Source organism: Calonectris borealis, chromosome 21 (assembly GCF_964195595.1).
Source record: "Calonectris borealis chromosome 21, bCalBor7.hap1.2, whole genome shotgun sequence".
In the NCBI taxonomy this organism is placed as follows: domain Eukaryota; kingdom Metazoa; phylum Chordata; class Aves; order Procellariiformes; family Procellariidae; genus Calonectris; species Calonectris borealis.
Window position 1 is genome coordinate 4561554 of NC_134332.1, and position 14785 is coordinate 4576338.

A 14785-nucleotide genomic window follows, 5' to 3' on the forward strand; every position below is an offset into this window, starting at 1 on the left:
TGGTGACAGCCACCACCCTTTGCCCGGTCCTGCAGCTCTCACTGTCCCCCCCCAAGCTTCCGTGTCCCCAAATTGGGCGCGACGAGGGAAGAGGAGCCCCGGTGCCACCGAGGGCCTCCCGCAGCCGTGCCGGCGTGGCGCCTCCATAAGTATTCCAGTGCTGGGATCAAAGAGCCGCCCAGACGGAGCCCACGGCGTTTCGACAGTGGCAGCTGAGCTTTTCAACACCTCCCCATTACAGAGCAGGTGACTTCACCGCTGCGCAGCCCCGGCCCCGCGGGAGAGAGGGAGCGGGGGGTGCGGGACGGAGGGTCCCGGTCACTCCCAGCCCCACAGAGGGTTTTGGGGCTCGATCCAAGGGCGCGTGGAGGGGCTGGTGCTGAGCACCATGCTTGTAGGCACATCGCGCCGGCCCCGGGGAGCATCGTGCGTGCCCACAGGCACTGCGGCTCCAGCGCCGGCGTGATTTACCTCCCCGAAACACCTCAATTTAAATGCTAATTCTCCCTGAACCGAGGGGGTAAGGCAGCTATTGAATATCGTCAGGCTGTTTATGGCTGGCGCTGAAGTGGGGCACGCTGGGGACGTGGCGGGGAGGGACGGGCAGCGCGGGGACAGGTCGTATCCGCAGCATCGGGGCCGATGGAGGGATGGGGGCCATGGCGGTGGCCACACCAGGAGGGTTCTGGGGGCAGGGGCAGCTCCGGGTTGGTGCTCTCCTCTCTCCCCGCAGCCCGGTCCGGCCGCGCGTTGTTGCAAACAGTGGTTAGGGCTGAAAGTTGGGGAGCTGGAGGGGGCTCCAGGGCCTGGCAAAACCTGACCAATCTCTCCTTTTTTATCCTGCCTTGTTATACAGGAGTGGGGCCTCGCTAAAATTAATGACCATTAAATTCGGAGTAAGTAACTGCTGCTTCAGAGGGTTTGCATTAAGCCTTTATAATTCACCAGTGCCTGAGGTCAGGGAGACACGGTGGGGGGAGATTTACGGCATGCTTACCTTCTCCAAAGTGGCTGTGGAAGCAGGACACCCTCTTTTCTGTCTCCCAGTGACTCTAGATCAATTTTTTTTGGTGATGACAAGCTAAGAAGAAGCTATTTCTGAATGTCCCCATGTCAGATGCAGGCTGGGCTCTTGTGAGCTTGCAGCCACCCCAGTGGGAAAGTTGCTCCGAGGGAAAGTTGGGTCAAAAGCTGTCACTAAATAACCTCAAATCCATCATGTTCTCCCCCAGCCATTGCAGGACAGAAAGAAGTAAGATTAATAAATTATTCTTCCTAGAAAAGGCGCCCTCTCAGACATAGCAGAAAGCTCAGTCCTCGCATAGTCACTTTGCTGAACATAAGCACGCTGGATGATAATGTGATTAACATTTGTAGCTGTGCCGGCTCAGATAAGGGTAATTAAATCTCATGCTTCAGGGCATCAGCTAATCACTTGTGGGGTCATTTTATTTTTTTTTTTTTTTTTTTTTACCCCTTCATGAATATATTTGCCCGGATGCTGCCACGCAGGGTGTGCATCCACTGTCGGTGGCGGATGGAGGCAGCTGACGCTTGGATTTGCAGTGGGAGTTGTACAGGAGCAAGGAGGGTCTCCGAAAGGGTGGGTGGGCAGAGGCCGGCCTCGAGACCACGTCCTTCGGGAGCGACGTGCGAAGGGAGGAAGCCACAGCCGGCTGAGCCGAGGAGGAGAGGCTGCTCCTTCACCCAGCGGTGTTGCTAACAGGAAAATGAAATGAATGTGAGTCACCAGCTGATCTTTCACTACCGTGGGCCAAAATCCCCCTGCGAGCTTGGCCCTGGCTTTCAGCGCCTCGGCCAGGGGACGAGGTGCCCCAGGGCTCAGCAGAATCGTGCCATGAACCCAGGACCCGGCAGCCGTGGCCCCATCCAGGAGGACCACAGCACTCCGGCTGCTCCCCAGCGCCTGCCTCGGGCTCTCCTGTTCCCCCAAAACCCCCTTTCGCTCAGGGATGCTGGGGGATGCTGGTCCTTTTTGGAGGCTTCCCGGCGGCTGCGTGAGATGATACCAGCGCCGCGGAGCACAACAGCGCAGCCCTACGCTGCACCGCGCCACGGCTGTATTGCATGACCTTGGGTGTATTATTTAAGGTCAGATTCCCCGAAAACATCTCCAGTTTGTGTATCTAGTTTCAGAAGGACAGGAGAACACCGGCACAGCGGGCTCTCACTGCCTGAGCTCTCCTCCTGGTACCTGAGCAGCCGCTAATTTTATCCCCCCAGCACCCCGAGACGGAGGAGCTGCTGCCTGTTACCTGTGTCACCCGCGGCAACGGGGCATTTTATGACTCAGCCAAGGTTACACGAAGTGTCCGTCAAAGCCAGGATTTTGAACTCAGTTTAATCCAGGCGACTGCCTCCCTCCTCAGCCCACCCTGCCAGTGCGAGAGCTCGGTAAAGCCTTTGGCCATTGACCTTTCCCAGCATCCAGACTCGTTCAGCTGGAAGTCAGCTCCCTCCCAAGGCAGGGACGTGCTCAGGGTCGGATGCTTCTGGGCTGCGAGGGAGAAACAGCATTTCCTTGTATAATGACTCAGTATTTGCAAAATGCCCTGAGAGATGTTCAGATCCCCACAGGAGAGCGCTGCGAGTCGAGGCTGGATCGATGGGCCGAGGCCAACTGTGTGAGGTTCAACAAGGCCAAGTGCCAGGTCCTGCACTTGGGCCACAACAACCCCAGGCAACGCTACAGGCTTGGGGAAGAGTGGCTGGAAAGCTGCCTGGAGGAAAAGGACCTGGGGGTGCTGGTCGACAGCCGGCTGAACATGAGCCAGCAGTGTGCCCAGGTGGCCAAGAAGGCCAACGCCATCCTGGCCTGTATCAGCAATGGTGTGGCCAGCAGGAGCAGGGAGGTGATCGTGCCCCTGTACTGGGCACTGGTGAGGCCGCACCTCGAATCCTGTGTTCAGTTCTGGGCCCCTCACCACAAGAAGGACATGGAGGTGCTGGAGCGTGTCCAGAGGAGGGCAACGAAGCTGGTGAAGGGCCTGGAGCACAAGTCTGATGGGGAGCGGCTGAGGGAACTGGGGGTGTTTAGCCTGGAGAAGAGGAGGCTGAGGGGAGACCTCATCGCGCTCTACAACTACCTGAAAGGAGGTTGTAGCGAGGTGGGGGTTGGTCTCTTCTGCCAAGTAACAGCGATAGGACGAGAGGAAACGGCCTCAAGTTGCGCCAGGGGAGGTTTAGATTGGACATTAGGAGAAATTCCTTACTGAAAGAGTGGTCAGGCCTTGGAACAGGCTGCCCAGGGCAGGGGTGGAGTCACCATATACACCCTGGAGGTATTTAAAAGACGTGTGGATGAGGCGCTTAGGGACATGGTGTAGTGGGCATGGTGGTGTTGGGTTGACGGTTGGACTGGATGATCTTAGAAGTCTTTTCCAACCTTAATGATTCTATGGTTCTATGATGAGAGGATTCAGTGTGTGTCGTGCTGGAGAGAGCAGCACGCTCGCTGCTCCTGCGAGTGTCGGGTATCTGCTCCGTGAGTGTTGGGGAGATGCTGGGGGGCAGAACAGGAGACAGAGGAGGATGTTGTGGGGCCAGTAGGTGCTGGGAGCAGGCGGGTTTGCTGGGCTCTGTCCTGATCCCATCAGAATAAACCTGGCTCCGTGGCTGGTAGGAACCGCGAGGTCACGAAGGCACCGCTGTGCCCCTTGGAAACAGCACGGACCCCCGGTGTGAACCTGTGGGGGGGTGCCGGTGGCTCGGCCGTGCCCCAGATGGAGGCACGTGTGACGGCACATGCACTGGGATGCTGTCACCTCCCTCCCCGCGTCTGTGTGCCTGCCCCTCACACACAGCCCGACGGCTTTGATCCAGAGAGCACAAAAGCCTGGCAGAAACTCTTTTTTGTGCCTCTATGGTGAGCAGCGCTGCGAGCCGCAGGGTTATTAATAAGGCGCAGTGGAAAAGGAGCTACAGCCCTCTGCCGGCTGCGGCTCCGCAGCACACCGCCCTCCGCGCCGCCGGGCACGCCGCGGGCGGCAGCCGCCTGGCACAAGCGGTTTTGGGTGTCCCCATCATCTGCCCTCCCGCTTCGCCTTCCTGCACCCGCAGAAGCAGGGGGGGCTCGGCACGGTGCCGGCTGGCAGGGCTCTGCAGGGGGGCTGCGCCCGGTGGGTGCTCCCCTCCGTGGGACTTCGGCTCATCCCTGCTTTGGGGTGGTAGGGAGCAGCGGGCTGGAGATGGGGAGGGAGGGAGGAGATGCAGGAAAGGTTTGGTAGCAAAAATGCATCATCGAACTGCTCCTGAGGTCCTGCCTTGCACTGCTGCTCTCTCCTGTTACGGGAGCACGTTGTGGGCACGCGCCGGTATGTACGCCCACGCCTCGACTCGCACTTGCCCCTTGTTTTTCCTCGACCTTTCGACTGCGGAGCAGTTAAAGCAAACGGCATTACAGCAAGTGGCACCACAGAGCGCGGCTTTTCGGTAAATACCTTTTCATAGAGGCGTCAGCTCTGAGCAGCAGCCGCTGCGTGCGGGTTCCCTTCGCACCAGCATGCGTCTCCTCCAGCTTTTCCCTTCTTAGCTGCCGGGCATGGACCACCAGCCCCGGGGGCTGTCCTGCCACCCGGATGAGCCGGGCTCGTGGCGTGGTGTCGGTGAGATGGTCCGGGTGGGTTTGCATGGGGGGAGGAGGAGATGCTGCTTCTTTGCATCTTCTCTGCCCCGTGCTGGGGTGCAGGGCACAGGGTTAACGCAGTCTTCTGGTGCCTGCCGTGCCGCGTGTTTCTGTCCACCGTGGCTGAGCTCTTCTGGCACCGCCAGGTCTGTCCCCTTGTGCGGGGCGGTGGGAGAGCCTTGGGACGGTGCCACCAGCCAGTGTCATTGTCCCTCCTGGTCCTCTCAGAGGTGGGACGCAGGGCTGGACGAGCTTCTGGCGTGACCTGCCTGGCCCTTGCGCTCATGCCCGGGTGCAGGGCTGACCCATCAGGGAGGGGACGGTCCCCATCCCCCGGGGTGGCAGGCGGGCTCAGCGCAGCTGCATCCCGCTTTCCCGGCGCAGCATCGCGCCTCTCCGGGGCTTCGGGACTTGGTAGCGCTGATGCTTTTCTCCCTTTTCTGCTGAGGCAGAGCAGCAGAGACACCGGCACGCTCCTTCCCGTGTTCCCTACTGACTTGCCTAATTTCGCAAGCCCCTGCTTCCCACCACCTGCACAGCTCCCGGCTCCGGCAGTAATTGCAGTTCCCTGTTTGCATCGCTAAGACAGCAAAGGGCTCAGAAGAGCAAAGCACCGCTCTGCCACAGGGATCCCACGCCTGGCGTGATCAATAGGAGATTTGTGAGCACGTGTGTGAGCGAGAGGCTTTTCCCTTCAGAGAAATCAACCACTTTTTCTCCGGCAGTGCCTAAAGTGAAGCTCCTGAGATGCAATCAGGTGCCGGTGGCTTTGGGACGGGGGTGCAGCGTGAAGGCAGGCTGCTGCCTGCTGCCTGGCAGCAGGGCTGCCTGCACAGCCGTGCTCGGCCCCACTCGTGTGTCCCCACCTGCAGCTGCTCACCCCACTGCTCCTTGCCCGCCTCGGGGCCGGGAGCATCCCCAGGCTGGTTGGACGGGGCTATGGCCTCCTGCTCACCACCGGTACAGGTTACAGTGGCCGTATCCTGACCCTGGAGCAGCGGGAGGGCCCTGGGGAAGTGCTCCACCAGCCCAGCGTCTCGCTGCAGCGGGACCCTTGAAGGTGGCCAAGGTGTCACCACTTGCGAGGTGAGCACGGGATGATGGAACATCCCTCCCAGGGACGAGCTGTGGGGGGTAAAACTGGGGAAGGGGGGGTGAACCCAGCAGCTGTTTAAAGGAGAAACTATTCAGAAAAATGCAGCTGGGGCAGGTGGTGCCAGTTTGAGCCTCCCCCCAGCTCCTGGGGCTGACCTGATTTTGCAGAAACCTCCCTTTTTTCTGCTCAGCTGCCCTTTTGTCTCCGCACCCGGAGGACGCAGAGCCTCCTGGCCTATATTTTGGCTCTAAGATCAATATTTAAACCTGCTCCCTCCCGTTTCCTTTGCGCAGGCGTGAGGCGTTTCACTTGTCGGGGGAGGCTCGTCTCCCAGAGACCTGTCTGTTCACCATTTCAAATAATTTCCCCAGTATCGTTGTTCTAGAAACAATTCATTAGGGGCCTATTATCAATGTTATACCTGCCAAGGTTAGAAAAGATCCCACATGTGTGGTAAAATCACACCGTGAGCTGCACGCGCCGGCTTTTTTTTTTTTGGCGTCTGTCTCTAAATGTACCTTTTCCTCCTTTTGGAGAGGCAGTCATCCGGGGGCAAAGCCGAGGGGGCGATGATGCTGCCTGGGATGGGGAGCCCCAGCGGGGCTTGCTCTGGTGCTTGGTCTCGGTCCCGTACTGGGAAAATGCTGCAGGCGGTGGAAAGGGGCAGCTTTGGGGTGTAGCAGCCGTTCCTCTCTCCTCGCTGCTGTCTGCCCCCTCTCCAGTGGCACACTTTGAAAATCCGGGTCAAAACCAGTGGCCAGGTCCCCAGCCTGAGAGCGGTTCCCACGGCGCTGGAGCGCTAACGGAGCCACAATCCCCGGGGAGCTCGTTAAGCAGGAGGGCTGCAGAGCCAGGGGCGGCTGGCAGCGGGGGCTGCAAACCCCATCCCCTGTTAGGTCTCCTGCTTGCAGGAGATGTCCCTTGCCCTCCTGAGCCATCCGTCCCCGTGCCACCGGGGCGGCTCAGCCCCCCTGCCCAGCCGTGACCTGCATCGTTGCTTTGCAGTTGTCTTTTTCTCTCTGCAGGGAGAATAACTTCATCAAGGACTTCCCCCAGCTGGCCGACGGCCTCATGGTGATCCCGCTGCCCGTGGAGGAGCAGTGCCGCGGCGTCCTCTCGGAGCCCCTTCCCGACCTCCAGCTTCTCACCGGTACGAGCTGCCCCCGGGCTCGGCCCCCGCTGGGGACAAGCGCAGCAGCAAGAGCCCCTTCTCCCACCCTGGATCCCAGCATGGTCCCCAAGGGGCATCAGCACCCCAGCATCTCGGGGTCCTTCACGACATCCCTCCTGCATCCCTTGGGTAGAAATAGCGTATGGGCTGTGTGGCACGGCAAGGCAGCATCTCCATGCCCGCAAGCTCCTGGCAGCCGCAGCGTGCCACCGCAATGCCTGAGGACCCCATGGCATGACCGCCGGAGGAGGTTGCCATCCCTGCTACCATCCCTTTTCTCGCCCCCGCGGTGTAGCCAAGCAATTGCTCGGTGTGAGCATTAAGCGTTCCCCGGAGCGTGGCCGCCGGGTCGGCAGGGGCTGAGCGCTGGCTCTTCCTTTGCAGGGGACATCAAGTACGACGAGGCGATGGGCTACCCCATGGTGCAGCACTGGCGGGTCAGGAGCAACCTCTACAGGGTGAAGCTCAGCTCCATCACCCTCTCTGCAGGTGAGGGGTTCTAGCAGCGAGGAGACGGATGTCTACGTGGGTGGGTGGGTGGTGGTCTTCTGCCCCAAGGCACAGTCGTGCCGAGCATCTCACCAGCATTTCCCACCTCCAGGCTCAGCTCGGGCAATAACTCGCGCTCCCAGCGCTGCTGCAGAGACAGGCAGAGAGATTTTTCCTCCTTTTTACAGGGGGGGAAACTGAGGCAGAGAGTTTGTGCAGCTTGGTTGCACAAACCAAGAGCTGGGGTCAGCGCCAGGATCAAGCTAATAAGCAACACTGCGGGGCGGATTCATGTGGGGGTGGCTGTCTTACATCCAAACAGTAAGTTCTTGAAAAAAGGTGGTTTCAAAAGGACCCAAAGCGCTTGTAAAAGTGTGTCATACAGAGCAGGGAGTTGCAGATGAAGAAGGGGCGGGCAGGAGGATCCTGGAAACGTCAAAACATTTCACTTCCATGTTTTTATAGCTACACATTTTGTTTCAGAAATGCTGAAACATTTTGTTGCGACCTGAAATGTTTTGCCTTTTCATTTCAAACCAGCATTTTTTATTTAAAAATCAACCTGTTTCTAAATGGGGAAAGAAAAAAAAAAAAAAAGATTTAGTGCAGACAGGCTGCACAGCCCCGGAACAAAATAACCTGCTCGGAGCTGAACAAAATGTTTGGGTTCAGCTCAAAATGAATTCTTCTAGCTTTTTTATTAAACCAGCCTTCTCCTTCAATAAACCAACCAACCAACCAGCCAGATAACCTCATTTTGGTGACAGTAATGACGTATTTTCGTGCAGTATGTTTTCAGTTCCACCAGTGAACCAAAACAATATCAGCCAGCTTTAAATGATGCCAAGGTGCTGTGTAGCCACCAATGCCTCCACGATATTTCATCTCCTAGAGCCGTGAGGGTCCATGTCCTTGTCCCATGACAGCCATCCCCGCTGTCTGCACGGGCACTGCGGGGCGTTGCTCAAGAAATGGGTGCCCCGACCCTTGCGCACCCACGGAGCTGCCGTCAGCCCAGTCCCGTGTGTCCCTCTGGTCTGTCTCCAGCTTTCCTAAAAATAGTGATTGGTTGTGCAGGGTATTTACACTGGGGATGGTCTGCAATCTGTAATAAATTACACCAGGAGAACATCTCTGGGTACGGCTACTGCAAAGCAAAGGCTGAGCGCACCCTTTGGGGAGAGCGTTGGTGATGTCCCAGCAGCTGCAAAACGGGATGGAGCTGGTGGGAGGGGGTGTGCGTGTGGATATGTGTGTCTGCGCACACATGTGTTCACATGTACATCCCTACAAATTGATCTGAGAAATCTCTTAGGGAGAAGAATCATAGAAGGATGGCAGAGCTACAGCCCAGGGTAAATAGCAGGTTGTGGATTCCAAAGGATCATGTAGACCACGGAGGCAAGAGGGGAGGAACTGCGCTTTGCACCCACGTGGGGACTTGTATGCCTTGAGCAGGGGATCCTCTGGGCCTCCTTCCCCCCGGGCTGCGGCTGGCAGCCCTGCCTGGCCGACCTGCTGATCCCCTGCCTCCCTCCCACAGGCTTTGCAAACATCCTGAAGATCCTGAACAAGGACAGCAGCCGGGAGGAGCTGCTCTCCTTCATCCAGCAGTTTGGCTCCCACTACATCGCAGAGGCACTGTACGGCTCCGAGTTCAGCTGCGCCATCCACTTCCCCAGCAAGAAGGTCCAGCAGCAGCTCTGGCTCCAGTACCAGAAAGGTGAGGAGGGCGGCGGAAACGGGCAGGGGCACAAATACCGGTTATCGTTCGTGCTGTTTTCCATCCATCACCCTCTCTCCCCGGTGCATACACCAGCACCGCGCTGGTTAGAGGGCACAGAGAGGAGACCCGTACCAAACTGAGTGCCCAGCGGCAGGAGATGGTGGCACGTGTCCGTGGGCAGCATCCCTGAGCCCGGCGAACACGTCCTGCCTGCTCCTGCCCTTCAACGGCCGCACTCGGGTTCCATCCTTCCCCGGGGGGACCTGCTTCACCACCCGCCCCCGACCCCGCCACGGAGGCCCCCGCACGCCGGGGTCGGGTGATGGAGATGTGACATAATTGAGCTGTTTCAGAATGGCTTCGTTTTATTGCTTGTGACAATGACGGTCTTTAAGGAAGTGTATTAAATCAATAGCAGACTCATTGTGCTACACCATAAATAACGAGACACATCATTAAACAGGGCAATAAACTTCAGGACTTTGAAGTAATACAATTAGGTTATGTTTATAAAAACTCCCTTATCGCTGTAGCCTTCCATTTGCCAATTCATCTCTCTCCTCCAGGGAGCTGGGGATATTCCCCGGGTCTGATCTTTTTCTGTTGAAAACATCTGTGGTGTTTCATAGAGCCCGTCGTAGGGCTGGTGGTAACAGAGGTCATAAAGGCACTTGCATCCTGCCCCGCGGGCGCTGCCGAGAGCGGCCTCGTTCCGTGCAAGCCAGCAGACGGAGATGTGCTCCTGCCTGCCGCCTCCGTCGCTGTCTACTCATTTTTTTCCTCTGTCTTCCCAGCGCAGCTCATGTTGTAAGCGTATTTATAACACCCTGTACTTGTTTGTTTGGGTTTTAAATAGTGATAAATGAAGTTTGCCATAGCAATGCCCCCGTTTAGCAGGAGAAAGTGTCGTGGAGGTGTGTTGTTTACGCACTTGCGATGTTATTAATCATTCGGGTGCGCTCCCTGCAATCCCCGGGCAAACGTGTCGGTGGGGCGCAGACCCGGAGCGGCTCCATGGTCCCGGCACCGTCACCGCAGACGCAGGGTTTCTCCAGAAATGCCGGGTGGGAACGAGAGGCGGATGCTGCAGTCTGAGCCCGGCCTGAGCATCGCCGCTGTTTCACGGTGCTGGGGCCAGAGGGGAGATGAACGGTGGCAGCACTTGATCCAGTGGTGAAATATCTCCCGTCTCTGAGCCCCCACCTTCTCCCTGGCCGGGGGCAGCGGTGGTTCCCAGGGCTCAACCGCAAAGCCCCGCGGTGGCACGGGGCCTGAAGGCGAGCGATGCCTCACTGACAAAATAATTTCCTTTTTAGTCCATGGTATGCAGCTGGCCGAGGCGGGCTCCCTCGCTCACCACCCGGCTCCCACCCGCGCCCTGGAGCCGTGCCCACCCCGTGCCGCTCGCAGGGCTGCCCCGGCGCGCTGGGGGCATCCAGGGCATCCTTCCCCACCGCCCACGGAGCACCAAAGCACTCGTGGGACCCCAGGGATCCCCCAGGGGTTTTGCATGTAACGCCTGGACATAAGGATTTAATTTCTGACCATGCGGTGTTTAGACACCGGGTGCTGGCTCCGACCTTGTTCTTCGTGTGTGGCTCCGTCTGTGGCTTCGGTAGCCGGTGGGGTCGGTGAGGTGGAGCTTTGGGGCCGTCGGGACTGCAGAGGGGACCAGTGTTGTACTTAGCTCTTTGATGGCCAGAAAATGCTCTTGGAAGGACACGGAGGATGTTCAGGGCTCTTGCCGATACCGGGGGAGATTGGCTCTGTGGACAGAGAAGAGGGTGTCACGGGAAACCCAGGGCTCTCTCCTGGAGAAACCCCAGTTAGCTAAGAGAAAGAGCTTGCTGTTTATGGTAGAAGGATTTTATTCCCAGCTTCTCCACTGATTTACCCTCATTTTGCCAGTGACATAAGGAGGATCTGAATAAATAGCTCCAGCTAGACAGTTCTGGATGCCTTCTCCACTCAGAAACAGCTCTGGCCCGCCGGGCTCCCTGCTGCTAGCCAGCCCATTTCCGAACTGCTCAGAGAGCACACATATGCATCATCTCTAATAAATACAAAAGTAAGGCCAAGATAACTGTAATTTGTTAGTGAACAAAGCAGGTCAGAAGAGGAGGGGGAGAAGAGAGTCTCGAGCTAATTGGAACGGCACCAAATATGATAAAAATGCACATTGTGGTGTGTTTGCAGCATCGCACAAAATTATTTTAATATTTTAATCAACTTCATAAATCAATCGGCAGGCCTCAGGAGGAGGCCTTCGCCAATAAAGAGCACAATCTGCACGTCGAGCCCTAATTGAAAACATGGTCTCGAAGAGGAGACCGCGCCGCTGGCAGCCGGACTCCTTGTAAAGCGCCGGGCCAGGCGCTGGCTCTCTGCCGAGGCTGGAGCAGCCCAAACGCTGCGCTCGCAGCCGGCACAGCAGCCCGTGGTGTGGGTCGGTGTCTGCAGAGTGCTTCCTTCAGCCAAACGGAGGAGAAAGGGATCCGGCTCTTGCCAGGGACAGCAGAAAGTTGGTGCTTTCTCGCTGCCTGGACCCACCGCCCCGCCGGGACGGGCGGGCTGCAGGCACCGCCGGTGTTTGCAGGCTGCTCTGCCTGGAGAAACGCAAAATGTTCCCCTTCCTCCTGCAACTAGATAAGGTGTGTGCTGGGGGGAGGCGAGGGAGCCTCCCACCCTTGTTCCTAAGGATTTGCAGGAGTGAATTCTGCAAACGAGAGAGGCACGGAGGCACGGCTGCCTGCCCACGCGGCTGCGGCACACCGAGCACCGCGCTCCTTCCAGGGCAGATGTGGAAACACCCCCCAGGCTCCTCTCTAGGAACCGTGTTAGCCTGTGAGGAAAGCAAACTAAACCCCAATTTTATTTCATGCAGTATGATTAAAAGCCCGTTTTCTGGGCTGCTTGCTCTCGCTCTGTGCAGCCAAGCAATGCTTTAACTCGTCGGAGTGGCCTCTGAGCAGGGACCTTGAGATTGACCCAGCCATTGATCTGTGCCACAGGAGCCCGCATCGGTTTTCTCCCCTGTCGAAGCCAGCATTTAATGCTGACAGCACCTCATTAAGTTCGTACCAATTGCGTGAGCATCTTCGTTTGGCAGCTGGGGCAAACGCGATGCCCCCGGCCACCTCCTGTTACATGTGAGAATGTGCTGGGTCTGGCCGGGATGGAGTGAACTGGCTTCGTCGCAGCCCCTGTGGTGCTGTGCTTTGGATTTGTGGCTAAACCAGTGTTGATAACACCCCAGAGTGCTGGCTGCTGCTGAGCAGTGCTTGCAGTGTCCGGGCTTCTTCTCTTTCCCACTCTGTCCCCATGGTGAATAAGCTGGGGTGCGCAAGAGGTTGGGAGGGGACACAGCCAGGACAGCTGACCCAAACTGGGCTATTCCACACTCAGCGATAAAACTGGAGGTGGATGATGGGGGGCAACCCACCACAAAGACACTCACAAAACGTACAGGAGGAAAGAGAGCGATCCCTCCATCCAGCAAATCCACCTGCCAGGGACTGCTTCAGTCCCTGCTAAAGGTTTATCAGCGACCTGGTTGCTCCGTGGCCCCTCGGTCTGGCTGAACGAGGAGGAGGAGGAGAGCTTGGTTAGGGAAGGGGAAGAGCTGCTCTGACAGCAAAATCTGACAGCCCCGGTGGGATTTCCCCAAGAGCTGTTCTAGCTTGCTCGTTCCCACTGCGATACACAAAATGCAGAACAAATGTCTGTAAGTGCTCCGGCACTTAGAGAAAATGGAGACGTTATCGGCAGTAATGCGGAGGGTCTCGTCTTGTCAAGCATTTGAGTGACAGCTCTTTGCCTTCACATGGTGCAGACTAGCTGAGCCTCAGCGTGGGAGACTTTTGTTCTCCAGCTGGGAAAAGTTGGAGAAAGGACTGGTGTGCCGGCGGTGTGCTGCCGGGAGGAGCACGCAGGCTTGCGGGAGCTCCTCTCCCTTGCCACCGAGGACCTGGGAGATGCGCAGCTGGGGAGCGGGGAGGGGTGCTGATGGGCTCGGGATGTGCTGTGCACGGGCGGAGGAGATTCAGAGGGTTTCACTACCCAACTGTTGGGTTGCAGTAGTGCTTTAGGTCTGCAGCGAGTGAAATGTTTGTTTTTCTTGCATTTCCTATGATGTCTAGCGAGAGTTTCCTTGGCTGAGGTTACCTGGCCACGCTGGGCCCTCAGCAATCTGAGCTTTGAAAGTGGCTGCTACAGATGTGAAAGACGTTCCCTCTCAGTAACACCTCTTACATTAAAATAGTCCACGGAGGGGCTGTGCCCCGACAGGTCCTATCACATTCTCGAAGGCTTTCTGCCCAGCAGCCCCCCCAATACTTGCTTCTCTTCTCTTGGACCATGTGTCATTGATTGTATTTACCTTTAAGAGGTTACAGTTTTCATGCTCTCTTGTGAACTCAGTGGTTTAGGCAAAAGATCTTTATAAAATACAAGCCTCTAAGCATACAGCCTCGAGCTCTGCTAAAACAGCAGTCCATATTCTTCTGAATAGGGTCTGTGGATCCCTTCTGTCCTCTCAAGGTCTCATTCATCTCCCTTCAGTTCTGGTACTGCCATAACACAATTAAGATTGAACTAGTCCACGGGAACCTTTAGTTTTCATTTTCTACACACAATCAGGTGCATTAAGAAAGCTTTGCATCTATTAAAGGAGATAATGGCTTTCCCTTATACCTGCTTGGTCAGAAGTAGAGCGTATAGAACTCCCCTGTCCTTGAGATCTGTTCCTATAAACAACCACTCTATTACCTTTGTAACACTCTTACTGCTTGCAGTTTATGTCATTGTATTTATTTCAAAACCTCAGATTTTGACATTTTGTTCGGAGGAGGAAAAAACAATCTAGCTGGTTGCTGTGAAATTTAGTTTAGACTGAAATATGTGCTGTGACTCAGTCTGCTAAATGACCTTATGCACTGCTCATTGTAATCCAAAATTGCCAGGCAAGTAATTAGTTGTGCAAAATGAAATAACTTTAAATCCTCGCATTGAGTAATGACCCAGAAAAATCACTTAAGCTATACAATAGAAAAGACTCGAAGCATCTGGCTTTATTTTTACTTTCGTAGCTCTGCCCCCTTTGATTAAGAAACAGGCTCTCCCCCTCGTCCCTTTAGAAACCCCTGGCTGTCGGTTGCTGCCCAGAACAAATGTTCGCTGCTTAGCTGCCGCTACCCTAAGAAATCATAACTTCTCATAAAACGGCAGGGTAAGTCCAACAGCACCAGCACAGCAGTTGTTCTGCAAGGATCGTATACGTTTGATAAACCAGCAACTCGTATCTGTTTAAAGAGCTGCTTCATATCATCTGAGATGAGCCCAAGAGATAAAAAACCTTCACCCAGATCAGCAAACCCAGCTGGGTAGCAGGACTGGGGAGAACCCGCACGTGCTGCTGACGTACTGATGCCTTTGAATGCTGAGTGGCAAATTGCTTAGCTCTCCTGTGGCTCCACCTAAATACACTGTTTCTAATACGATTTTTTGCAGCATTTATCAAAATTATCCAGAATAATAGGTGAACCCTCACAGCAGCCCTCCTACCAGCCCTGGCAAATTTGTCACCTCTGCAGCGGGGCAGAGCTGAGCCAGAAAGCCCCTCGATGAGTCAGGGACATGGGTGCCGAAGCCGGCAGCCAG

At 56.4% G+C, this 14785-nt stretch overlaps 1 protein-coding gene across 1 annotated transcript in view; it reads left to right on the forward strand.

Annotated features, from left to right (window-relative positions):
- ASTN2 (astrotactin 2) overlaps positions 1-14785 on the forward strand; it is a 361627-nt gene that overhangs the window by 223819 nt on the left and 123023 nt on the right. The window contains exons 14-16 of the mRNA XM_075170429.1: positions 6767-6891; positions 7297-7401; positions 8945-9124. Coding sequence (XP_075026530.1) covers positions 6767-6891; positions 7297-7401; positions 8945-9124 — 410 coding nt within the window. The remainder of the gene's footprint in view (positions 1-6766; positions 6892-7296; positions 7402-8944; positions 9125-14785) is intronic.